The sequence below is a fragment of the Peromyscus leucopus genome, chromosome 19 (genome assembly GCF_004664715.2).
Source record: "Peromyscus leucopus breed LL Stock chromosome 19, UCI_PerLeu_2.1, whole genome shotgun sequence".
NCBI lineage: Eukaryota > Metazoa > Chordata > Mammalia > Rodentia > Cricetidae > Peromyscus > Peromyscus leucopus.
The window spans coordinates 47,794,740-47,820,106 of NC_051079.1; the positions used below are offsets into that span (position 1 = coordinate 47,794,740).

The window sequence follows — 25,367 nt, forward strand, 5'->3', positions numbered from 1 at the left end:
TGAATAGCCCTGGACAAGACACTATGATAATCAATGAACACCAACAACTGAACTGACCAAATTGAGACTTTTAAACAAACAGTAAAACAGACTCCCACCTCCTAGTTCATGGGGCTGAGGGATCTGGGGACAACTGAATGAGCCTGAGGACAGAGGCTCAGAGGACAGAACCACTTGTCCTCCTTTAGGTACAGTTTATGTAATCCAAGGCAACACAAGGGACATGACTCTCTGATGAACTGACCGATAGGAGTCATTAGGGAGCCTGGTCACCACAGGATGGGGTCCCATGAATATCAGCAAGACCACAAAGGGCACACATTATAGAGAACTGGGCGCGAGAGAGCCAGTATTCAACACCCAGCTTCTTAGGCAGAGAGAACTGTATTCACGGAGAGCTAGGGGGCACCGTCAGCTATGAGCTTGCTGTGTGAGCCTGAGGACCTGTGTGGGATCCGCAGCACCCACACAGAACTCCAGGTGACACATGCCTGACACCCGGCCATGGGAGCGTGAAGAGAGCAAGATCCCTAGGGCTTGCTGGTGAGACCATCTAGCTGAGCCAGTGAGCTCCAGGTTCTGGGAGAGACACTGTCTCAAAAATAAGATGGAGGAGCAACTGAAGAAGACAGCAAATGTTTTCTCCATTTTCCCCTATTTCTATTTTTTAATGCTTATACTTTTGATAGAATATTTACTTGGTTGTACTTTAATGTTTTAGTTTTATGTCTCCTCATTCATCAGTTTAAGATGTATTTTATCATTTTAATCATGTGCATGTGTGTTTAGCTATGTGGTATATACCATGTGTGGGGTTGCATAGACCAGAGCATCAGATCTTGCAGAGCTGGGGTTACAGGTCGTGTGAGGCACCTGATGTGGGTGCTTGGAAACAAATCCTGCTCCTTGGAAAGAGCAATATATAATCCTAAACCCTGAGCCATCTCTCTAGTCCCACCCCCTCAAATGTTTATTTAATTTTGTTTATATTTCTTTTTTCATTATTGAGCAATCTTTTTTTACTCTTGTGTCACACACACACACACACACACACACACACACACAAAACAAAAGTTTCTTTCTGCTTTATTTTTAACTTTATCTTGTCTTTTTTTTTTCTTTAAAAACTGATGTTATAGGTCTGGAAAGATGGTTCAGTGGGTAAAATATATGATAGGCAAGCTGAGTTCAAGTCCCAGCACCCACATAAAAGCCAAGCATGGTGGCATGCATCTGTAACCCCAGTGCTTGGTAGCTTGCTGGATACCCAGTCCATCTGAAACAGTAAGCTCAAGATTCAGAGAGACCCTGTCTCAAAACAAGCTGGAAAACAATAAAGGACAAAGTCTGACATTGACTGCCGGCCTCCACACATGCACACATGAATGAGTGTACTCACAGAAACACAAGAAAAAAGTATTTTATGCACAGCACATTATATATTTAGATGATAATGTCCTTTTGTAACCTTACATAATAAAAGAATTGGGGAATAGTGAAATGGCTCACACACATCTAGTTTGGGTGAACAACCAAAACCAATGGCAATAGCCTGTTTTGGAGTCTTATGATTTCATTGTCCATACATGCACAGTGTCTATGTTCAAACCCCTACTTTTTAGTTAACTGTCTTACAAGTAGTGAGATTTCATAGAGCAGTGGTTCCCAACCTGGGGGTTGAACAACCTTTTCACAGGGGTCACATATCAGATGCCCTGCATATCAGATATTTACATTATAATTCATAACAGTAGCAAAATTAGTTATGAAGTAGCAATGAAAATAACTTTATAATTGGGGGTCACCACATGAGGAACTGTATTAAAGGGTTGTAGCATTAGGAAAACCACTACCATAAAGGTTTTTCACATATAGTTTTGATTAACCCATCTCCACACCTTCTTCCTTAACCTTACATGAACCTGATATAATCACTGGCTGCCCTTCCAAAAGACCTGGGTTTGGTTCCCAGCACCCACATGGCAGCTCATAACCATCTGTAACTCCAGTGCCAGGAAGATCTGATGGTCCCTTCTGACCTCTCTAAGCACTGCATGCAAATGGTATACAAACTTGGAGCAAAACACCTTCATGCACATATAAAAATACAAATTCTGGCGGGCCAACTGGGCGAGCCCCACTACAGTGAGCACATATATGGTGGAGAGATGGAAGAGAAAGAGAAGAGGAATGGTTCACATGCTGTGGAGGGAGGCAGAGCTGGAGCGGAGACAGCGGTGAGGAACAGGCTGATGTGAGGGGTCTGCACTACCACCTGAGGCCATGTGATGTCTGGGCCATGTTGCCACAGAAGCCATGTCTGCGTCCATGACCCTGCCACAGCCGGGGTCTGTGTTGATGTTCATGGCCAGTGTTGCCACCAAGGGCCATGCAGATGTCAGTGGTCTGGGCTGCCACCTAAGGCCATGTTGATGTCTGAAGACCACGCTGATCTGGGTGGCCTCTGCTGCCCCCTGGGGCAGTGGTGATGTCTAGGCATCGTGCTGTGGCTGAGGGCCGTGTCGGTGGCCCATGTGAACCACCAAAAGCCATGAGGATGCCTGTGGTCTGGGCTGCCACCTGAAGCCATGTTTGTACCCAAGGGCAGTGCTGAGCTGACCCCGCCCCTCACCTGCTGCCACACATCAGCACCGGCAATGGTGTGGGCCTGGGAGAGGTGGCCTTGATCATGTGGACTCGGAGAGATTGCGTAACCACAGCCACAGGATCTCCATGACTCAGGGCCACAGCCAGATATCCAAGAGGAGTCTTGGTGAGGGTCCAGTACTGATGATGGATCAGATGCCAGGAGCCTTGAACCAGACCACGGACTCATTGCAATGAACATTTGCAAGTAAAGCTCTTTGCACAGAAGGGTATACTGCGTGGCACACCACAGCTCCCAGTGCCACTAAGAGGAATGAATATGTGATGGAGAGGAGGGAAAGACGGGGAAATGGAGTGGTTGGAGACAGCTGTGTTGAGTCTTAAAAGGCTGCAGCTAACGAGGAGCAGGTCGTTGCCCAGAGGGGTCCTCAAGATGTTTTTTGTTTTTGTTTTGTTCTTTTTGGGGGGTGAGGTTACAAAGGTGGAGGGCAGACATGGAAGGACTGGGAAATGAACGGGATTGGGGGTACATGATGTGAAATCCCCAAAGAATCAATTTTTAAAAAACGTGTTTAAAAAAAGAACAAAATAGTTGCAGAATGTGAGTTGTCAACAGATGTGGAGACCTGTCAGTCCCACAGGGTGAAAGGCCCGTCTCCAGCTTTACCCTGCTATGCAAATAAACGTGAATTTTCGGAAGTAATAATAGTAATGGATAAATATTTTTAAATGAGTTTATTTTTATTTTACCTCCCTATATTTATCTGACTTGGTTATGGGTTTTCCACGGTTAGGAAATTTTTAATTTTTCTTCTTCTCTCCCTGCTCTTCTCTCTTCCCCGACATGACTTCTCCACTCTCTCCTTTGTCCCTTCATTTATTTAACTTAGTTCTCAAATTTTTCTTCTTCCTTGCTCCTCTCCTTTGTCAAAGGGGAAGAGAGAAAAATAACAGCTTCTTGCTCTGTTTAAACCTGAGGCACTTCCTGTCCTGCTTTTGGGAGCTGGCAGTTGCTTTTGCTCCAAAAAGCAGTGGCCAAGGCAGCTGCACAGAGGTCGCAAGCAGCCTTTGTCCCCGACCACAGAACTGAGTGCAAGCATCAGCATCATCGGGACGCCCCGGGTTTTCCCCTCTGTCGCCAGTGCCTGGTAACTGAGTCGGATCCTTAAGCCTTTGTTTCTATTTCCAGAACCAGGACGGGGGCACCGAGCAAAAGAAGGTGTTTGGGAATCAGCTATGAAAAGGGCGCCGAAGAAAACAATTCCAGAGAGTTGTCCAGGGACAGCGGGGCTCAGCCCCAAGTTAAGATGAACCCGCTTTTTCCATAAACCGGATGTACATACCGAAAGCTTTGAAAAGTGGGAAGAGGCGGCTAGCTGCACTGGTATAAAGCTGTCCACTAGATGGAGCAAGGTAGAAACTGCTTCCACTAGCGCGGGCAAGCCTTAGGAAACTGATTCGGCTGGCACCCAATAGCGAACCGCAGGCAGAAAAAAAAAAATGTCTGCCTTCACCACGTCAAAAAGAAATCAGTGTTCTCCGTAAGGGCATAATAATCAACAAACCTTCCTGAACACCATTCAAAACTGCCATGCACATGAAGAAAAAGCAAGGGCACTCAGAGAAAAAGTTAATGGACCTATCAAAATTTGCTTTAAAAAAAAAGTTGACAAAATGAAAAAAAAAATGTTACTGACTTGGAGAAAATATTTGCAAATTAAGAATCAGACCTTATGCACAACATATAAAGATTTCCTTAAACTCAATAGTAAGAAAACAAGCAACTCGATTTTGTAAACAGGGCTAAAACTTCAACAGACATGTTAACAGAAACACCCATGACAAATGAGCACTAATTCAAGTGAACAGTTCACACACCAGCTAGAATGGGCAAGGATTCCAAATGTGATTTAAGACACTTAGCAAGTATAACCTCGCCTCATGCTGCTGGGAATATGCCCATTAGGAAATGGCTTGTCTGTCTTAGATAAATTCCACATTAACCAGCATTCCTGATGCTAGGTACTTACCAAAGAAAAATAATGCAGGGTTAGTAAGACGGCTGAGCCGGTAAAGGTGCTCGTGGCCAAACCTGACACCTCCGTTCAATCCCTGGGACCCACGTGCTCAAGAGAAAACTAATGTCAGCAGGCTGTCCTCTCGCCTCCACCTATGTGTGTAATACGTATATGCATAAATTAATATGTAAAACAATTAAGGACGAATGAAAGGCTGTGTTCATATAAAACTATATGAAGGGCTGGAGAGATGGCTCGGAGGTTAAGAGCATCCTGTGTAAGCATGAGGACTTGGGTTCAAATCTCAAGTGTGTGCCGGTAACCCCACTGGGGGTTGAGAGGAAGAAACAGGCAGAGCCCAGGAACTTGCTGGCCAGCCAACCTGTCTATAATGGAAAGCAGATCGTTGAGAGACGCTGTCTCGGGCAATAAGTTGGAGAATGACAAGGACAACTACAGCAAGCCTTCTCTGCCCTCTGAATGTTCACACCAAGGTACACACACTCACATGCATGCACCACACAAATACAACACACACACACACACACACACACACACACACACACACACACATACACACACACAATTTTAAAACCTCTGCATATGTAATGGTCATGGTTACTTAATTCAGAAGAAGAATTTGAAAGCCATCCCTATGCTCATCCGCTAATGGGTAAGCAGGATGCGGCACAAGCCTGTAGTAAAACAGAACCAAGTGGATACACAGAATAAGGTACTTCTGAAAGCATACATTTTCAAAGAAACAAGCCTCGAAGACACACACACTCCAGCATTGACCTAACATTCCAGAAAAGGAAAAAAAAAAAAAAAAAAAAAAAAAAAAAACTACACTGTCAGAGATGGGATCGTGGCCCTGGATCAGGAAGACAGGCGATTGTATGAACAGAAAGAACACACAGAGTCTTAGTGAGGCAGAGCTGCTCCATCTACTGTTTGTGCGCCCAGCTGTGCTCTCCGCTTCCTCATCGGAGCCGTGAGGACAGCTGTTCCTGAAGGTCTCTGTGGGTTTGGAACCAGCTCCTCCATGCTCTCCAGATGATGAACTGAAACAGAGCCACAAGAAAGCTTTCCTCCTTCCCGTGGGGTCAGGTGCTTCTGTGACAGTGGGTGCAACCGTACCCAACACCCAGCCCAAGTGGACCGAGACACATCCCTTCTGCCAGCCTCCCCACGCCCCCTTAACGTTCCGTACCCACCCCCAAGTGGACGAGACCATCCTTCTGCCAGCCTCCCCACGCCCCCTTAACGTTTGCCGCTTTACTACAGTGTGATCCGTGGGAAGCTTGTTTGTTCTCTCTGCTCTGGCTTCCTGATGGCCTGGGCACTCCTTAGCCTGTGTGACTGGACCCTTCCTTCACACTGCGTGGGCCTTTCAATCTCCTTGCTTCTGTCTTCTCCTTCTCTGCCCCTAACACTCCTACTTAGCGTCCTCCGGGCTCTGGACTTAGCACCTCACTCCACACTGTGGAGAGTGATCCTGTCCACTGAGAACCGGAGGAGTCCGCATTCGATAGATGATGATACATGCAGTGCCGGCACCGAAACAGAGAGGTAGATCATGATTAACAGTGGTAGCCAGGATGATGAGGACAGGACCACATTTCGTATCTTCCAAACCATAACTACAACTGCAAACTCCTTCTCAAGGAACTGAAGAAGACTGCCAACTGCATCCTGAAGGAAGGGCCCAGAGCTCTGTGGTAAAGCCGTTGCCTAGCATGAACACAGCCCTGAATTGACAGCAGAACTGAAAAAGCAAAACACAGTTGAGTTGAATCCTTTTATCTAAGTTCTGAGTTCAGGTAGGTGTTCTTTTTTTAATATATATATTTTTTTATTAAGAGATTTTTTTCTATTCATTTTACATACCAAGCACAGATTCTGCTGTCCTCCCTCCTCCTGCCCCCCAGCCTTCCCCCCAACCCACCTCCTCCAAGGCAAGGTCTCCCATGGGGAGTCAGCAGAGCCTGGAACATTCAGTTGAGGCAGGTCCAAGCCCCTCCTTCCTGTACCAAGGCTGCACAAAGTGTCCCACCATAGGCACTAGGTTCCAAAAAGCCAGCTCATGCACAGGTCCTGATCCCACTGCCTGGGAGCCCCAGGTAGATATTCTTAAAAGAAAAACTTCACACATGCTCAGTGAGGCACTTTATTGGAAATTGGATACATACATCAATGAAATAAGATCAAAGTAAGCATCATTTGACACAATACTACCCTAATATCTATGCTATCTTCTTACATAATAATAGATCCCAAGATGCCCCTGACTTGGGTATCAAAGGGCAAGCTTTAATAGTCTAGAAATATCTCTATATAAATATAAACCAGAGCATCTAAAATAACCATCGTTGTTTTGAGTCAGGTTCAAGAGTCCTGGGAAATCTCTTAAAATAATAAGTACTTTAGATGGCTGACGGAAGGGCTTGTAACTCAGAACACGGCCCCAAGTTCTCCAGTGCCACAAAAAAAATGACTAAACAAAAACACGAAGCTAACGACAACAAAGTTCAGGGAGAGGGAAATTCTCTCCTGGGGGGGGGGGGGGCACACAAAGGGGCTGGAATGCTGGGCAGAAAACTCAGCCACCCTGCATTTCCAACACTGCTTGAGCGTCAAAGCCAACAGAGACGTGAGACTCGGTGCGGAAAGCGAGTCACGGCACTGACTCCTTGGGCACTGTGAAATTACAGCAAAGCTCTCCTTCGGGTTACATGGGGCAGAGATTGGCAGAGAAGTTTATGAAACTTGTGCTCATCTCTCTCTCTCTCTGCCATACCAGCTCCTTCTCCCCAACAGAGAAAAACGGAAGAAGTTTCACAAATCAAAGGTTTGATTTGCTGAGGATGGGGTAGACTTGCACGGTTTGGTGCGAGGGGCCCTGGCCAAAGCTGCTCTTTCCCAGTCTCCCTCACCTCCTTTACCGTCAGCAGCTTCAAGGATCTTTGGTTCTGCAAAGCTTCTCACTGCACGGCACACATCTGTGTGGCTTCACTGCTCACCAACAGCATTCACTTCCATTAAGTCACATGGTTCTCAACCCTGGGAAGCGGGAGGCAGGGACCATGACCCCTGGTTGAAAGCTAAGGAGCTTGGTACCACAGCATTAGGTCCCTTGGTCAAATCCACACTGTCAGTCAGCTGCAGAATCAAAACTAAAATGCAAGTCCAACTCCTGTGTCTTCCCCGCTGTCTCTCTGAGAACAGGCTGGGGGAGAGACCTGTGTCCTTATCACACGCCATCCCACTTTCAATGGTCTCAGGCAGCCCCATTGAGAACCGGATGAGTCCGCATTCGATAGATGATGACTGCAGTGGCCGGGCACAGAAACAAGGATGTCATGACGACGATGGTAGCCAGGATGATGAGGACAATGGCCCAGATATCCAGGATGTGCTTGGGAAGGAGGACATCGACAGGTGATTGGCTGATAGCATCCATGTCGGCCCTGGAATGGACAGGAAAGGAAAGTCAGTTTCGAGCACCCTCTCCCTGCCACCCTCCTAGGAAGGAGATCTCCAGAAGTCAGAGTTGCTGTGATCTTTAGTGGTGTGATGGCATCATTTGCCACAGCATCCCATTACCAAGAACATGCAAAACACTTTTTAATATTGCTTTTTATTACGTGTGTGTGCACACAAGTGCACATGTCTGCATTCATACGTGTTTCTGCAGAGACCAAAAGAAGATGTCAGGTCCCCTGCAGTCAGAGTTATAAGTGGTTCTGAGCCGCCTGACCTGTTGTGGGCTGTGTCCTTTGCAAAAGCAGCAAGTGCTCTTAACCACAGAGCCACCTCTCCTGCCCTTATGCGAGGCACTTTATGACTACTAATTCAGTCTATCCTCATATCAGTTACCAATCCAATGATAAGGGGCTCCAATAACTATTCATGTTAGGTTTCTTAGCCTTTATCTTCAGTTATTCCCATGATTCCCGTATTCCATTGATTGACAATAGAAATCAAAGCCATGTAGATGTCATGAATTTGGCCTAGGAAATAAACCCAGATAGATGAACTTTTCATGCTTATTGTTTAAACTACCAGTCTGTTTCCCTCATCCATAAAGTGATAGCTCACTGTTTTTGCTGTGTCCCATTGCTTTTTTGGGGGGGAGGGAAAATAGGTGTGTACATATGCACATGAACATGTATGTTCTGGGGGTGGAAGATATAGGACAAGGACAACCTTGAATGTCATTCCTCAGGTGTTATCTATCTTGCTTTGGGGTGTTTTTTGTTTTTTTTTTTTTAAATAGCAGCCATATTTTTTTTAATTAGGCAGGAAGTAGAAAAGAAAGCCCCTATACAGGGCCATATTCAAGGCATCTTTGGGTTTCATGGGGTTAAGGAAGACAAAGTGTTTGGAAAATCCAAGTGACCCCTGAATTTTATACTGTGGCCCCTCACAGCCCTCATCTCGGCAGAACCTGGTATTATGCACTGGAACCCTGGGGCAGGAAAAACAACACTTTCTTTCCTCTTCTTAAAACTGTTGACAGCCACGTGGTAACATCGAGAAACACAAGCAAGAACGGTGGCACACGAGGCACTGTGGGAAAGCTGGCAGAGCGCATTTGTCACCATCCTAACCGGCTCCACTCAGCTCCAGCTACCAGTGCACAACGTGGTTTCCGAGTCGGGGTCTCTCACTGGGACCTAGGGCTTGTAGATTCAGTTTGGCAGACTGCCAGCAAGCTCCAGGGATCTGCCTGCCTCTGGCTCCCTGGTTCTGGGATTATAAGTGTGCACTACTACATCCAGCTTTTTACACAGACACTGGGAATTGGACTTAGGTCCTGTTGTTTGTGGCAAGCACTCTAACAAATGAGGCAACTTTCTTTTTTCTACAGAAAGCCTGCCTACTTATTCCTTGTGGGTTCCTTGGGACATCCACCAAGCACAAGGATGGAGATCTGACTTAGGCATAGCATGGAGAATCTCAATAAACACATTTGGGAATATGCAAGGGACTCAGACTGGTCCACCAAAGTCTTCTCCAGTACTTTTATGCCCAAGCTCTTGGGAAAGGGTCGGGGTGGCTAAATTGAAAGGCTGTATATCTGGGAAGGGTGGGGCTCTTTTGTTCACAGGTAGAGCGCCTGTCTTCGAGTTAAACACAGGTAGAGCCTTGATAGCTATCATCTGATATCACTTGACAGTGAGCACCTGAACCAAGCCACGTCTGATGCCATTTGCAACCCTAGACATGACAAACATACGAGCCAGCCAATAATTTCCAGGTTCTGTTTAAACCAATGTCCATTTGGTATCTTCTCTTGGCAGCTTTAAATTAAAAGAAAGTTCAACATGCCTGTAATACAAGTGAGAAGATAAGGCAAAAAGATCAGGAGTTTGAGGCCAACCTGGGCTACAATGTAGCAAGACCTTGCCAAAAAAAAATAATAATAATAACTAAATTCAGATAGATAAGACATTCTGTTTCACAATGTCTCAGTGTCTTGGTAGTTGTTCTCAAAGCACCTCAGGCCAAAGAAGTATCTTGCAATTTTGTGTACTAAGTAGTTAGGTTCAAACAATCTAATAAGTATTTTGTTAACAGTTGTATGCATATACTGTTGATTGTTGCGGGGGGGAGGCGCGGGCCCAGCGCAGCCTCAGATGCTAGAGGCATGGATTTCCCCAGATGTTAGCTTTGGGAATCAAACTCTGGTCCTCTGGAAGATCAATAAATGCTATTAACTGCAGAGCCATCTCCCCAGCCCCTTTGAAACTTTTTAAACTTTGGGATATGACAAGACAATGCCATCTTCTTCTCCTAGTCTACGTTAATTTTTGTCTAGATCTAACATATCAATAGCAACCATCAGAAACAGCTGCATGGAATACCACCTCCAAAAACCACATAGAAAGTTCAATGTTAAACTTGATCTAGCAGTTAAGTAGTCTGGGAGATTTTCAACATCATTATTTCTGTCAAAAATGTTACCGAAAAGGAAAAGGGGCTGACAAATGAGACCTCATGAAATGTCAAAGTTCAGGACAACAGTAGAAACTGAGTAAAGAGACAGCCTACAGAATGGGAGGAAATCCTCACCAGCAAACAAACTGACAGAGGATTAATAACTAGAATACACAAGGAACTCAGGAGAAAAAGTAACCAACAACAAAACATATAACTAGTCAGAAATGGCCTGTAGAACCGAGCAGAGTTCTTAAAGGAGAAACACAAATGGCCAATAAATATTGTTTTAAGTGGTAAATACCCATAGACATCAGGGAAATACAAATTACATCTACTTGGAGATTCCATCTCACCCCAGTTAGAATGGCTATCATTAAAAAAAAAAAAAATGAGAACAAATTCTGAGAAGATGAGGATGTGTGCAAAAGAAAGTCCTTATCCACTGTTGGTGGGAGGTGTGGCCGCCATGGAAATTGGTCTGGAGGCTTCAAATAAATAAATAAATAAATAAATAAATAAATAAATAAATAAATATGAGGCAAGCAAATCTCTGTGAGTTAGAGACCAGCCTGATCTACATAATGAATCTCAGGCCAGCCACAGATACCCAGTGAGAGCCTGTCTCCAAAATAACAGTCATATGACCCAGCTATACCACTCCTAGGCATATATACAAAGGACTGGATATTTGAGCACAGAGACTCTTGCACATCACCCATGTTTGTTGCTGCGCTTCTCATAATAGCAAGTAAATGCAGCCAGCCTAAATGTCCATCAACTGATGAACGGATAATAATTACATAGTATATATACACAATGGAATTGCATTCAGTGATAAAGAAAAACAAAGCTATAATATTTGCAGGGATATGTATGAAACAAGAAAAATATACATTCTCTTAATATAAAGATCCTAACTTCCAACTTTTATATATTTGCATTTATGTAGAAGCCAGAAAACTAGCAAGTAACCTGTGGAAAGGGGGAAAATAGGTTTTAAGGGGTAAGGGTAACAGAACACGTGTGATATGAAAGTGGAAGAAGGAATATTGGGGTGAAATGTTTAGGCAGGGAGGGAGCAAGGGAGATGAGGCAGAGTAGCAGACTGGGAAGACTATAATTAAAGCGTAAATTAAAGATGCATGAAAGGGTCAAAAGGAAAGCTGACACAGGGTAGAATAATTTTAAAATCTGTTTTTTAAGTATTAGAGTAGAGGTACCCTTCATGGGAGGATAAAGCTGTTCTCAGAAGCCAATGACTTATTAAATGAAATCTCAGTGCCAGAGAGTGGGTTACCTTCCTACAAGCTGTTAGTCACGAAGGCCCTTGAAGCCCCCAAAAAACACAAGCAGAGTGCCCCTGCTGTTGGTTCCCCACCAGACCTAGATATTAGGACCCCACCACTAAAGACGCACACGATCCGGCCATGGGACAGACAGAAATCAAGGCAGACCTGGGATGAAGCTTCCTCCCTTCCGCCTAGCCCTCGCAGTGCTGGAAGGCTCTAAGCTGGAGAGTTGTCTCCCTGAGCGGTAGATTCTGAGTGCAAGCAACATTACCGACCAGCCAAGCAAGATGTCCCCACTGGTGCAGTGGCGGCAAATCCAGTGCAGGAATAAGAGGCCAGCTTCTAGTTGGACTTTAAGGCCCACCCACACGAGAGAATTCACATCCGAAACTATGAACTCAGTCAAAAGCCCATGAGGATGGGGAGCTCCTGGGCTAGTGGGGAAGCTACTGCTCTGGGGCTAAATTATCATGACGTGTCCATCAAACTGCCTTCTGAATAATTATGTTTGTACCCATAAATTACTGCTGTTCTCAGAGAAGCTTCTTTTTATAGTAGATATGCTAACTGCAGAGCCTCATAACTGGTCAAAGTGCAGAACATGACTACTGAATGACAGCCGTAAATAAAACATGTATGTCGCGCCCTACAAAGATTCAGGAAACACAGCAGAAGAGGAGGCAGAAAGAACGAAGAGCCAGAGGAAGCCGAAGACTGTGGTGGAATGCTGTCTTCTGGGTAGAACGTGGATGGCCACTGCACTCTTGATATCAAAGCAGCTGTCATCACCTGCACAAGGCCTGCATGACACTGGGCCCATCAATATCCTGCCATGGATGGGTGAGGGGTTCACGAAGTCTCTCCTTCCCGGAGGATCTATAGGCAGTCGATGGTTGTGGGGAAGACATTTTCTTCAGTGGTGTGATCATCAGTAAGCTGCCCATGCTCCTGAAAATAATTTTCCACCCACGTTCCCATAAACAACCGCAATGAGACTCACTGGGTCTCTAAAACATAGAGGGATTTGGTGAGGTGGCTCAGCAGGTAAAGGAACTTGCTCTCCCCGCTGACCATCTGAGTTCAATCCTTGGGATTCACACAGTGGAAGGAGAGAAATGAATCACTCAAGTTGTCCTCTGACCTCCACATATGTCATGTCCTCAAGTGTGTGTAAAACACATACACACAACACACACACACAAACAACAAAAGTAAAATCTTTTTTTTTTTCTTAAAAATGAAAAGAAGTATCAGTTAGAAAAAGATAAGAAGCAAGAGAAATGAAAAATAAGAATTGATCAAAAAAAAAAATATAAATAATAATATTATATAATATATTAAAAAAAAAAATGAATTATGTGAAAAAAAAATAAAAATACAGCTCTGTAATGTAAAACGTTTATTAAATAATAACACAAAATGTAAAAGAAAAAAGCCAAGAGGTCAGAGCTCAGAGCTAAAATCTCACCCTTCCTCCTAGAGTGGTCCTAGCTCTCCGAAAGAGACCTACTTCCTGTGTGTATGTCTTTACATAGTCTTTCTGTTCTGCCTTCTCATTGGTTGTAAACCCAAACACATGACTGCCTTGTCACTGCCTGTATGTACAGCCCCCCAGGTCTTAAAGGCGCATGTCTCCAATGCTGGCTGTATCCCTGAACACACAGAGATCTACCTAGCTCTTCTACCAAGTGCTGGGATTAAACGCGTGTGCCACCACCACCACGCTCTTGCTATGGCTCCAATAGCTCTGACCCCTGGGCAACTTTATTTATTAACATACAATTAAAATCACATTTCAGTACAAATAGAATACCACCATACCCCTGTTTTCCCTTCAGTGAGTTGACTATGGCTCCCCAGGTCACCTCACTGCACAGCTGGAGACCAATAATGCAGTGCACTCTCTGTCCAGACGACATGAGGCTGGCACAACCTCCTACAGCCCGTCTAATCAAAGACCTCTAATTCTATGACTCCAGGTCCCAGGAAAATTCCCAATTCCACTCTTATTTCCTTTTTCCCTAACCACCAGCTTGTCTTTCCTGATGCCTCTGATTCAGTGCCCCTGTTACCACTCTCTGGTAGTACCCATCACACTCAGGACCAGTAGATTACCCAACATATACATACTGTACAATGGATACAATTAAAACGTCCACTAAGAATAAGATTAAATGAGGAATATCCATATGCTATGGTTTAGATATAGACTGGATGTGTCCTTCATGGATCCCTGTGTTAATCTAATCTCCATTTCAAGATATTCAGAAGGTAGAAAGTTAATTCAATGATAGTGTTTTGAAGTAGAGCCCTTGAAAGCTGGGCATGTTAGCACAGGCCTGTAACTCAGTATTTCAGAGACAGACACAAGAGGGACTCAAGTTTGAAGCCAGCCTAAGCTACACAGAGATGTTATCTGAGAGGGGGGGTGAGAGAGAGGGAGAAATAAGGAAAGGAGGAAATAATTTGACATTGATGAACTCCAAAATATTTTTTTAAGATTTTTTTTTAATTTTATGTGTATGAGTGTTTTTGGTTGCTGGGTACTACCTGTGTGCAGTCCCATGGAGGCCAGAAGATGAGTGGGATCCCTTGGAACTGGAGTTAGAGGCAGTTGTGAACTACCATGTGGGTGCTGGGGAAATCAAACCCAGGACCTCTGTAAGAGCAACAAGTACTCTTAACTGCTGCATCAGTCCAGCTCCACCCACCCCACCTGCTGCCAATATTTTCTTAAAACAAGGTCTCATGTGACTAGGCTGGCCTTGAATCTACTATGTAGCCAAAGATGACCTCCACCTCGGGAGTGCTGGGCTCACACGTGTGCATTATGCTCAATTCACACAGCGCTGGAGAGCAAACACTTGACCTCTGCGCTACATCCTCAGCCCCCACCAAAGTAATTTAAGTGGAAAAAGAAGGATAAATAAGGTACAAGATAGTGTGTATAGGGTGATCCCTTCAGTTTAGATTTTGTAAATTGAGTAGATAGGAAAGTAAGGACACAACCACGGAAAGTATTTGTGAGAGTAATCCATCCAATGAAAGGGTTAATAGCGGTCACCTTCTGGTAGAGTTCACCAAAAATACAAGATACTTTTGCTTTTCATTTTTTGTGCTATTAGGTCACTTGAATTTTCTAAACATGAGCATGTATTGTAATCTCTTTATCTTGACTGAATAGAGGGGAAAATAGAATTGGAGAGGAAGTTCTTCCTGGTTTTCTCTGCTGAAAGGATAAATACATGTATAATTTTTAAATAAAATTAAGACTTGAGACTAGATCAAGAGTCACCAAATGGTATAGACTATGGGAAGTAAGAATCACCTTAGGATACAACAGCAACAACAAAAACACTGCTTTCTGGGCCTCAACCTTGACTTACTGAAAGATTAAAGGATGATGGGAGACAGTTTGTCCTGTTACCCAGGCGATCCGAATACACAGCCAGGTTTGGGAGGCCCTGGGGTCTCAGGCCTTTTCCAGCGCTAAGATTTGAGAATCCGGCCTGTGTGCCTCGCAGCCAGGCTGCTCAGACTTGATGATCAACGAGCCCTGGCAGGAGGCCCAGCACCGCCAGACTGTCAGGCCGGGGCCTGCAGAGAAGGGAGAGGCACAGGCTGCTTGACTCAGTCACAGAGATGGAGTCACTTTCTCCAAAGTCCAAGACACAGAAGCTTGAGTCACAGGAGACACAAACTGTGCAGGACGCATGGGGGTGGAAGAAATCACTCTGTGGTCTCCTGATTGCATCAACAGTCTGCCTTGGGCCAGAGGAACCCCACAACAGTCTTCCAGGAAGCCCATTAACATCAAACAGTCTCTGAAACTTCAAATGCCGGGAACACAACTTCCCTGACGGATTTTTCATAAGCAAAACCTGTCATTTACAGTAAAGCAGGCTTCAGGGCTCGTCCACAATAAGAAATGATGGACGATGAAAGTGTGAGCCAGTCCTGTTTCAGAGGGTGTGAAGGGGAGGTCTTCATCACTCCTAGCCCTTCTGAAGTAAGCACTAAATCCCGCTCCACAGAAGAGAATCCACGCCTGGTATTGCACTCAGTCAAACACATATTCTAATCATACCCCTGCTCCTACAAAACTAAGCAAGCAAGACATGTAAATAAACGCTTTTTATAGCCCACACCCAAGACTATACCAGCATTGCTCTGGTGCAAATGAAGTGATGGGTTATGAGTTCTGTGTACATTCGAGTACATGTGCACACATACATGCGTATGTGGGGGGCAGTGTGCATGAGCCACCAAGTGTGCATGGAGAAGCAAGAGGTCCATGTCATACATCTTCTCTGTCAATCTCCAACTTATTTTTTGAAACGAGGTCTCTCACTAAACTGGAGCTCACAGTTTAATTTTGACTAGACTGTCTGGCCACCAGGCACCCAGATCTTCCTGGCTCCACCTCCTGGCTCTGGGATTACAGGCATGCAATGCCACACCCACCTTTTTTACCTGGGTGCTAGGGATATGAACTCAAGTCCTCCCCATTTTGTGGCAAGTGCTTTAACAGATGATGTTATTAAAAAGAAATCTGGTATGAGATTAACATCCCTCCAATCTCAGAAACAAATCATAAACTAGCACGATGAACCATCTCCCCAGCACAAATGAAACTATCTTTAAAACTCAAAGCATGGGTGGGGGACAGTGATCCATTGAGGTGCTTACTCTGCATGAGCAAAGGATCCAGCATAAACTGGGCACAGAGGAGAATGCCTGTAGTCTCAGCTTGTAGGAGGTAGAGACAGGAGGGTCAGAAGCTCCTGGTCATCTTACATGACAAGTGAGTTAGAAGCCTGGGTTACGTGAAACACTATCTCAAAACAAAAACAAATAAAACAAAAAGAAAACCGAAGGGAGGAAACAGATCAGAGGAAATGCTTCAGTAGAAGACAGAGAGAAGGATGGGCAGCTTGAGTTCCTGTCCACTCTGAAGGGTTGAATAAACATCCTTGAGACCCTAACTAAGCACATAAACACAATATAAATTATAAGTAATACCAACCAGGTGGTATTGGCACATGACTTTAATCCCAGCACTTGGGAGGCAGAGGCAGGAGGATCTCTGTAGAATATTATTTTAAGGTGTGTTAGTTTTGTTTAAATTGCATTTGTTTCTGTGAAGCTGTGTTACTGTGCCTGTCTAAAACACCTGATGGTCTAATAAAGAGCTGAATGGCCAATAGCAAGGCAGGAGAAAGGATAGGCAGGGCTGGCAAACAGAAAGGATAAACAGAAGGAGAAATCTGGGAGAAGAAAAAAGGATGAAGTATCCAGAGAAGGAGCCAGCCACACCAGGGGCCAGCCACCCAGCTACATAGCAAGCCACAGAGTAGGAAAGAAAAGGAATACATAAATAAAGGTAAAAGCCCAGAGGCAAAAGACAGATGGAGATAATTTAGGTTAAGAAAAGATGGCAAGAAACAAGCCAAGCTAAGGCTGGATATTTATAAGAAAAAGCCTCCGTGTGTGATTTATTTTGGGAGCTGGGTGATGGGCTCCCAAAAGAGTAAAGAGAAAAAATAAACAACAACAGATCTCTGTAAGTTCAAGCCCAACCAGGTCTGCAGAGCAAGGTCCAGGACTGCCAGGGCTACACAAAGAAACCCTGTCCCAAAAACAAAACAACAACAACAACAAAAGCAGTACTAAAACAAAACGAAAAATTTACATGGTCTAAAATTAAAGGTTTTTCTCCTAATAAAAACTGTCATGTTCTCCCTGAGCCTTTCCGCTTCCTGAGCTACTGTTGGAGGACTCCCAGGCACACGCATGGGCAGGCGGCAGCTCTATCTACATCTTACTCTTCTCTGTCCTTGAGCATGGGTCCTTCAGCAGGCTGTTTCTCCCCAGGTAACAAGCTCCAAAACCAATGAAAGAATAAATTTGTCCCCAGAATAAGAACTAAACAAATCATGTTCTGCAGCTTTAATTGCACACTAGAAAAACTTGAAGAAAAGCAGGGCCCTCAGCCTCTGCGGCTGGCTTCTATTTGACCTCATTTCAACATCCGGGTGTATCGGTCCCTTATCACTACATAAAAAACGTGTATCTTGGCACATCTAATGAATAGCAATAGATCAATTTCCTTATCACTTACTTCGCAGACAAACTGCTTGTAATTTCTGATTAATGGTCCATGTTGGAATTTGGCCCAAACCATTTACGTCATAAATTTAATCCTACCATTGATAAAAATATGAAGTTTCTATGACTACAGGCAGTAAACAGCAGTCAGTCTCAACTGCTGTCATTTTGAGCTAGCAGAGTTGATTTATCTCATGAGTGAACAATAAACTTCAGCATGCATTCCAGAGATGTGTGCACTTAAGAAATGGCATTCACGGCCAGGCACAGTGGCACACAACCACAATGCCAGCACTTCAGAGGCTGGAGGACCAAAAGTTCAAAGTCAGCCTAGGAGACGTGGAACCCTGTTTCAGAAACTCAGAAGGGGGTGAATCTGGCAAGCACGGACTAGTGCTGATGGAGACTCTGCCCATGCCACTCTTCTCATAGGCACTTGGCAGCCTGAGACCCTTGCCTGCACTTGCTGTGTACCCACGCCCCTCTCCACGATGCACCTGGCCACCTGTCTTCAACCTAGGACTCCTACCTGCATCAAGCTATACACGCACCGGACAGCGGAGTAAGTTTCTCCCTTAGTAATGACCAAATCTGGACAATTTGCATTCAAACATATTCCCAATACATCTAGGTAGGAAGGCAGGAGTGATCTAGCCTGAACTGGTTTGGTGCATGTGCAATAAAGTAGATTGTGTCCTCTAAGAGAATTTTTAGAGAGAATTTCCCATTTACCATCTTATGCCCCTGCTTAAGTAGTTAAAATTTAATGCATTGTGGGAAGGGACAAACAGAACAAAGAAATGGATTTAAAACTTATGAAGACAGCTGCAACACATTCCCATACCCAGGACTCAAGGAACATGCGGAAGAGGGAGCAGAAAGACTGTAAGAGGCAGGGGGTCAGGGAGTTTGCTGTGAGATTGTGCCTCCTAGTAACATCAGAAGCCACATCCATTGAGTCTCACTAACATGACTGCCCAAATGTGAGCTGAACAAGGAGGACACCAGTGGACGGACATGCCAAACTCGACAGGGAAAGCCCACAGACCTCAACCATACACAGAGGACCACAGGCAACTGAGGAAAGCTGGGAAGGGAAGAGAACACCAATTGGATGTCCTGTGCCAAATGGTCAGCCCTGAAAACATACATACAGTAGCATTTTATGCACTCAACAGGTTATGTTTAGGAATTGTGTGTGTGTGTGTGTGTGTGTGTGTGTGTGTGTGTGTGTGTGTGTGTGTTTGTGCAAGAACAATTAGTAAGAAGAGACCATGAATTTGAAGGCAGTCTAGGAGGAGTATATAGGTGGATTTGGAGGGAGGAAGGGGAAGGGACAAATGTTACAATTAACTTATAATCTCAGAAATAAAAAGTAAAACTTAAAACTGTCAATCAAAATTGAGAACTTCCTGCACCTTATCAGCAACCCCCCTTGAATCCCATAACAGGAAGCCCCTACGGTAACCAGGGCCCTTGGATACCTCACTCACATGGCCGTCACCTTGACGGCATATTTGATCTATTCTCTGGTTTTGCTTTGAACAAAGTTTCCCTGTTACTTGTGCAAAATTTTCCTTATTATTTTATGTCAATTCTTTGAATAAGAGACCAAGAACCTGGAAACCCCTGTCCCAGACTCCATCCACAGGGGGGCTGGAGAGATGGGTCAGCAGCCAGGAGGGCTTGCTGTGCAAGCATGTGGACTGAGTTTGGATCCCAGCGCTCACATAAAAGCCAAGCATGGCAATGCGCACACACCTATAATCCCAGGCTGTGGGGAGCAGACACGGGGAATTACAGGGACTTGCTGGCTGCTGCCATCCTAGCTCTAAATTCACTTAGAGACCCTGTCACACGGAAATAAGGTGAAGAGAAATAGAGCAGAAGACCCGGCATCCTCCTCTGGCCTCACACACACACATGCATGTATATCACACACATGTACTATATACACTACACACACAGATAGACAGACAGACAGACAGACAGACAGAGAGGAGGGAAGGGGAGAGAAGGGAGGAGGAGGGAATGATAGGAGGGCTTAACTGATTTAGTCAATTTACTGAAAGTCAATAACTACTGAATTTTGTCTTTATTAACAAAAGCAAGTATACAGCTTTTTTAAAAAATGTAGTTTTCTTGTTTATTTTGTACAGAGAGAAAGAAGGCATGGAGCAGGATGGGTGGAAGCTGGGGAGGATCTGGGAGGAGAGGAAGGAGGGGAAACAATGGTCAAAATATATTGTATGAAAAGCATTCTTTTTTTTTTTTTTTTTTTTTTTTTTGGTTTTTCAAGACAGGATTTTACTGTGTAGGCTTGGCTGTCCTAGAACTCACTCTGTAGACCAGGCTGGCCTTGAATTCACAGAAATCTGTCTGCTTCTGCCGAGTGCTGGAATTAAAGATGTTCACCACTACCACCCAATGGAACTATTTTCTTAAGCAATCAAGTTCTTTGGCAAAAGTCAAAATTAATATACTCAACCAATATCATCACATAGCATATTTAAATGACCTCATTTTCATAAATTAAAATTTCTCATATGTTGGTTGTCAAATGGCTTTTTTCCTTTAGTTTAAAGTGGGCAACAAGATAAAAACATTTTTTTAAAAAATGGCTTTGGTAGTTTAAGCCCAGCCTGGTCTACCAGTGAGATCCAGGACAGCCAAGGCTACACAGAGAAACCCTGTCTGGTGGGTGGGAAGGGAGGGAGCAGCCTTGTGGCTAGAGAGATGGCTGTTAAGAGCACTGGCTGCTCTTGCAGAGGACTCAGGTTTAATTCCCAGCATCCAACATGGCGTCTCACAACCATCTGTAATTCCAGTTCCAGGGAAACTGATGCCCTCTTCTGGCCTCCACAGGCACCAAGCACAAATGTGGTGCACAGACATATGTACAAATAAAACACAAACAATAAAATGTATTTTTAAATGCTGCCTCTGAACTCACTGAATTACCCATTGTGACTCCCTCACCTCCATGAAACAGAGGTGAGGCTTCCCTTCAGACTTCTCAAACGTACAATCATAAAACTTGCACTTGTATAACAAACTGTGTTTGTTTAAAAAAGACTGTAACAAGTTTATATAGTTTATATAGTGTTTGTATTTGCTTAGTGAATGCAAATATTAAGTTTTATCTAGCCTCACCTCCTATGTTCACAAAAGCTTCCCAACAATCCTGTAAGGGATGTACTCATTTCCTGCTGCGGAAATGAGAAGTTAACCAGGCAGGGATCTTAAAGCTCTCAAGTATGAAGAAGGATTTTGCTAAAATACCCAGAAGTTTCACAGTTAGCCTCTCTCCAGTCCTTCTCCAGAGGGACCTAGAGCCTTTCACAAGGCTAACTAACTGTACACTGGGAGAAAGGGAACAGTCAGACTTTCCAGGGTCTGTTGGACACTGGTTCAGAATTGACACTAATTCCAGGACACCCCAAGAAGCATTGTGGCCTTCCATTTGAAGTTGGAGATTAAGAAGATCAGGTGATTAACAAAGTTTTGGCTGACATCTGACTCACTGTAGGTCCCCAGACTCATCCTGTGGTTATTTCCCCAGTTCCAGGGTGTGCAATTGGGATCAATACACTGAAAAGTTAGCAGAATCCCCACATTGGTTCCCACTCCCTCACTCACCACCTCACTAAAGCTCCTTCCAGAATCCACAGAGCCCAGCACACAAGTTGGCATGGCTCAGCGGTAGAAGCCGGTGCTGCCAGGCTTACCAGCGACCCACGTTAGTCCCACCGCTCTCTTCCCAGGGCAGGGCAGATTCTTACTGTTTCTGGCCAAAAGCCTTTGCAGATGTAGAGTTAAGACAGGTGTGACCTAAAACTATCAAGAGTTCCAGTTCTAATGATGGCAAAGCAAACAATGGACCAATCCTTTTTCTAAACACAGCTAGAAAGGCAGGGAAACATCATCAAAAATGTTAAAAAATGAACAAAATAATGAAGAGTTACCAGGAGACCATCTGGGAGAGGACAGAAAGCAAAGGAGAGCTTGGCAGTTAGGGGCAGCATTTTCCCTCATGGAAACCGGAGACTGAGCCGTGCCTCTGGCAGACTCGGGAGAGTAAGGGAGCGGGAGCCAAGACTGTCTAGATGGACGGGGCCGGCCTTGGAACTGGAACACCAGGAAGTACACCAGGCCTGCCAGAAACCATGGGCTCTGAGAGTTAGCACAGTCCCCAAAATCAAATTCCTGTTCATCTGGATTTCAAGCATCGCCAGGTACCTGGTCCAAGTGACTGCGTCTTCTTGGGAGGCCAGAGCATCAGACATGCTAAGTTTCAGGTCGTCATGAACATACAATGTCCAGCATAAAACCAAACTGACCAGGAAGGCGAAAGAGACAGTACAGCAAGAACCAAACTATAAAAACAACAGAAAATACAGCCGGGTCAGGGGTCAGGCATGGCGACTTGCCTATAACCCAGCACTTGAGAGACAAGGCAGAGGGTCAAGTGTTTAAGAGAGGCTTTATCTACATGTGTTCAGGCCAGCCTGGGCTCCATGAGCATACTACTACTACTCATTACTATGTTTTATAAAAAATTCAAGATTGTAAGTTTGCCAGAGAACATGAAAGAGAAAGAACATCCTAGACTTTCTTAAAAAAAAAAAAAAATACTGGAACTAATACATTGTTAGGAATGAAAAATCAATATAGGGCTTAGCAGCACTCATAGTTGAAGAGGTAACCGAAAGATTCACCACCATGAAAATTACTTAAAATGGAAACAGAATAAAACCAAAGAATGGACAACACCAAGCCAAGAAGGGACCCAGGACACACTCAGGACACAGTGACAAGATACAATGGATACAAAGCACAGGTAACTGGAGGTGGGAGGGGGTGCAGGTGCAGAAACAAGGCTGGAATAAACAGGAGATTCAAAAATAAAGAGAAACAATAAGTTATCTTCAACTGAGAAACAACTGATTGCCAACTTTGTAACAGAAATAGCACCTAAAAACAAAATGAGTCTTTAAACAGGTGAAAAGAAATAACTCCTGTGACTTATGGTGAAGCGGGATCTCTCCAGATGAAAATACAGAAATAAAATATTCAACAGCAACAGCAAACAGCAAAGGAAACCAAAGTAATGTACTTTGATTTTTCTGACACTGCCTGGGAAAGAAAAAAAGAAAAACAATAGTAGACTTGGCTTAATCAAAGATCAGTGTCATACTTGGAGCAGCCATTAAGTACATTGGGGGGGGGCAGAAACTACTTCATTTTTCTCTTTCCCAAATGGTGTCAGAAAATCAAAGTGTATATGTGTTATCAGACAAAGTAGACTTCCAGACAAAAAGCAGGATGGCAAATACCATAAAGATAAAATTATTTTTAATTTCTGTGTGCATAATCTCAGAATTTTAAGGAGAAATAGCCAAATTCATAGAGTGGGAGGTTACAACAACACAGCTCTCTCAATCAATGATAAAGGAATTTTAAAATAACTCTGGGACACAGATGTCTTAAATTAATGGCTTTCTGTAATGTCTTATTGTGAACAGGAAAGTAAGGCTGGGGCACTGCTCAGTGTAGAGTGGCTGGCCTGCATGAGCCTAGGTTCTATTCCTAGCACAGAAAGGGGAGGAGATGGGAAGGAAGAGGGCAGAAGAAAAGGGGGAAGGCCGGGAGGAAAGGGAAAATAGCTGAATAATCGCATTAGGATACAAGAAAATACAATACATACAACTATAAATAAGATGTTGCTACAAGGTAATCATCCCATAGAGAGTTCTAAGTTGATCTCGGTGAATTCTGTCTCCTAAGAGTATCCCAATTACGCAGCCATGTGACCTAAGGTTCCATCAGCATCACGGATGTATGCAATCCTGTTCTTGCTATTTCAGCCCTTTGGCTTTAGTCCCGGATGCAAATAAAGTTAATGAAGACAATAAATACGTAAACCTTGAAGGTTATTCATTCTCATTTAAGTAAGGCTCTAGAGGACTCAGGGCTAATAAGATTACCACAATGAGCCTCATACTGTCAATAGGAATCCCTTGAAATAGAGGATTTAGGAAAAGGGCAGGAGGAGGCTCTCCTCTAGGGTCTATGACCTCCCCAGCCATGGATAATTGGCTAAGATTACAATACAAGGCACAAATTCCTTCCTAATGAGTGGTTCTTAATTCCAATTAGACACTGTTGGTTATCCCCAAGATAAGAGTGCCACTATTGCACCACCAGGGATGAATTTTTTTTTAGATTCATTTAATTTTATGTGTATGTATGAATACCATGTGCATGCCAAGTGCCCACAGAGACAAGAAGGTATCAGATCTCCTGGAACTGGAGCTACAGGCAGTTTTATAAGCTACCATGGAAGCACTAGGAACAAAACTCAGGTCTCTAGAAGAGCAGCAAGAACTCTTAACTGCTGAGCCATCTCTCCAGCACACACCACCCAACATTGCCTGTCGATACAAGCACTGTGAAGTAGACTTATCCAGCATGTTTCTTAGCTTCACTTTTCAGCATGGAAAGCACTGGGAGTTGACTGAGGCAAGCTACCTAAGGCACAGAGCCCCAGCAACTTAACAGACAGAAAGGATGGAACGTGGCTTACTAGGATCAAATGCACACAAACCACAAACAAAATAAGAGAAATGCTGGGTCAGAAGCCCTGATGTTTGCAGTCCCATACTGGGCTCGGCCCTTTGGCTTAAGGCCCAAATAGAAACGTACTAAACTTACTTATTCCTCGACGACAACGACGACGAGGATAAGAACATCAGAAAAGAGAGGAAGAAGAGACAAGAGAATCTGGTTTGGAGTGAGAGATTCCTCCAAGGGCACAGGGAGAGATGGGAGAGTCAGTAAGTACAGAAACAAGACACTAGGAGGAGAATGCAGACAGCTCTGCTCTGGTTAGCCAGCTTCTCTACATCCCCTCGACTCCGTAGATGTTGAATAAACACTTTGAACTCAACAAAGCCACAAGATCTTCTATTTAGATGAAGCTATGGGAACTCTTCCAAGTACATGGAATACTTTAAAAGCCAAGGGAATGTAGAAGGACCCTTTTCTTTACTTTAACATACAGATGAATGTTAAAAACGCAGACTGTGAGGCTAGGCAGCTTGTGGTGAAACGTGGGCCCACCACCTTCTGGCTAAGCAACCTTAAGTAAGCTAATTGAACTTCCCCATGCTTCTGTTTACTCAGCTGAAAACAAAACCAAATATGGGGGAAAAGTATCTGCCTCAGGATTAAGAGAATTATGTGAGATAATCACACACAGCACATAACACTGCTCTCACAGAGTAAGAGCTCTACAAATATTAATTCTTATCATGATTGGAAATTCTTGTCTGTAAAGAACCATTAACCTAAGCAAACATCCTCCCCTCCTTCAGCTAGAATCTGTTAGCATCCCAGA

The 25,367-nt window shown here is 44.2% G+C and overlaps 1 protein-coding gene across 2 annotated transcripts in view; it reads right to left on the minus strand.

Annotated features, from left to right (window-relative positions):
• Positions 1-6,781: 6,781 nt before the first annotated feature.
• The window catches only part of Smim3 (small integral membrane protein 3), a 54,473-nt gene continuing 35,887 nt past the window's right edge, over positions 6,782-25,367 (minus strand). For both annotated transcript variants that reach the window (XM_028890110.2, XM_028890108.2), the window contains exon 2: positions 6,782-8,095. In XM_028890110.2, coding sequence (XP_028745943.1) covers positions 7,906-8,088 — 183 coding nt within the window. In that variant the 5' untranslated portion in view covers positions 8,089-8,095 and the 3' untranslated portion in view covers positions 6,782-7,905. The remainder of the gene's footprint in view (positions 8,096-25,367) is intronic.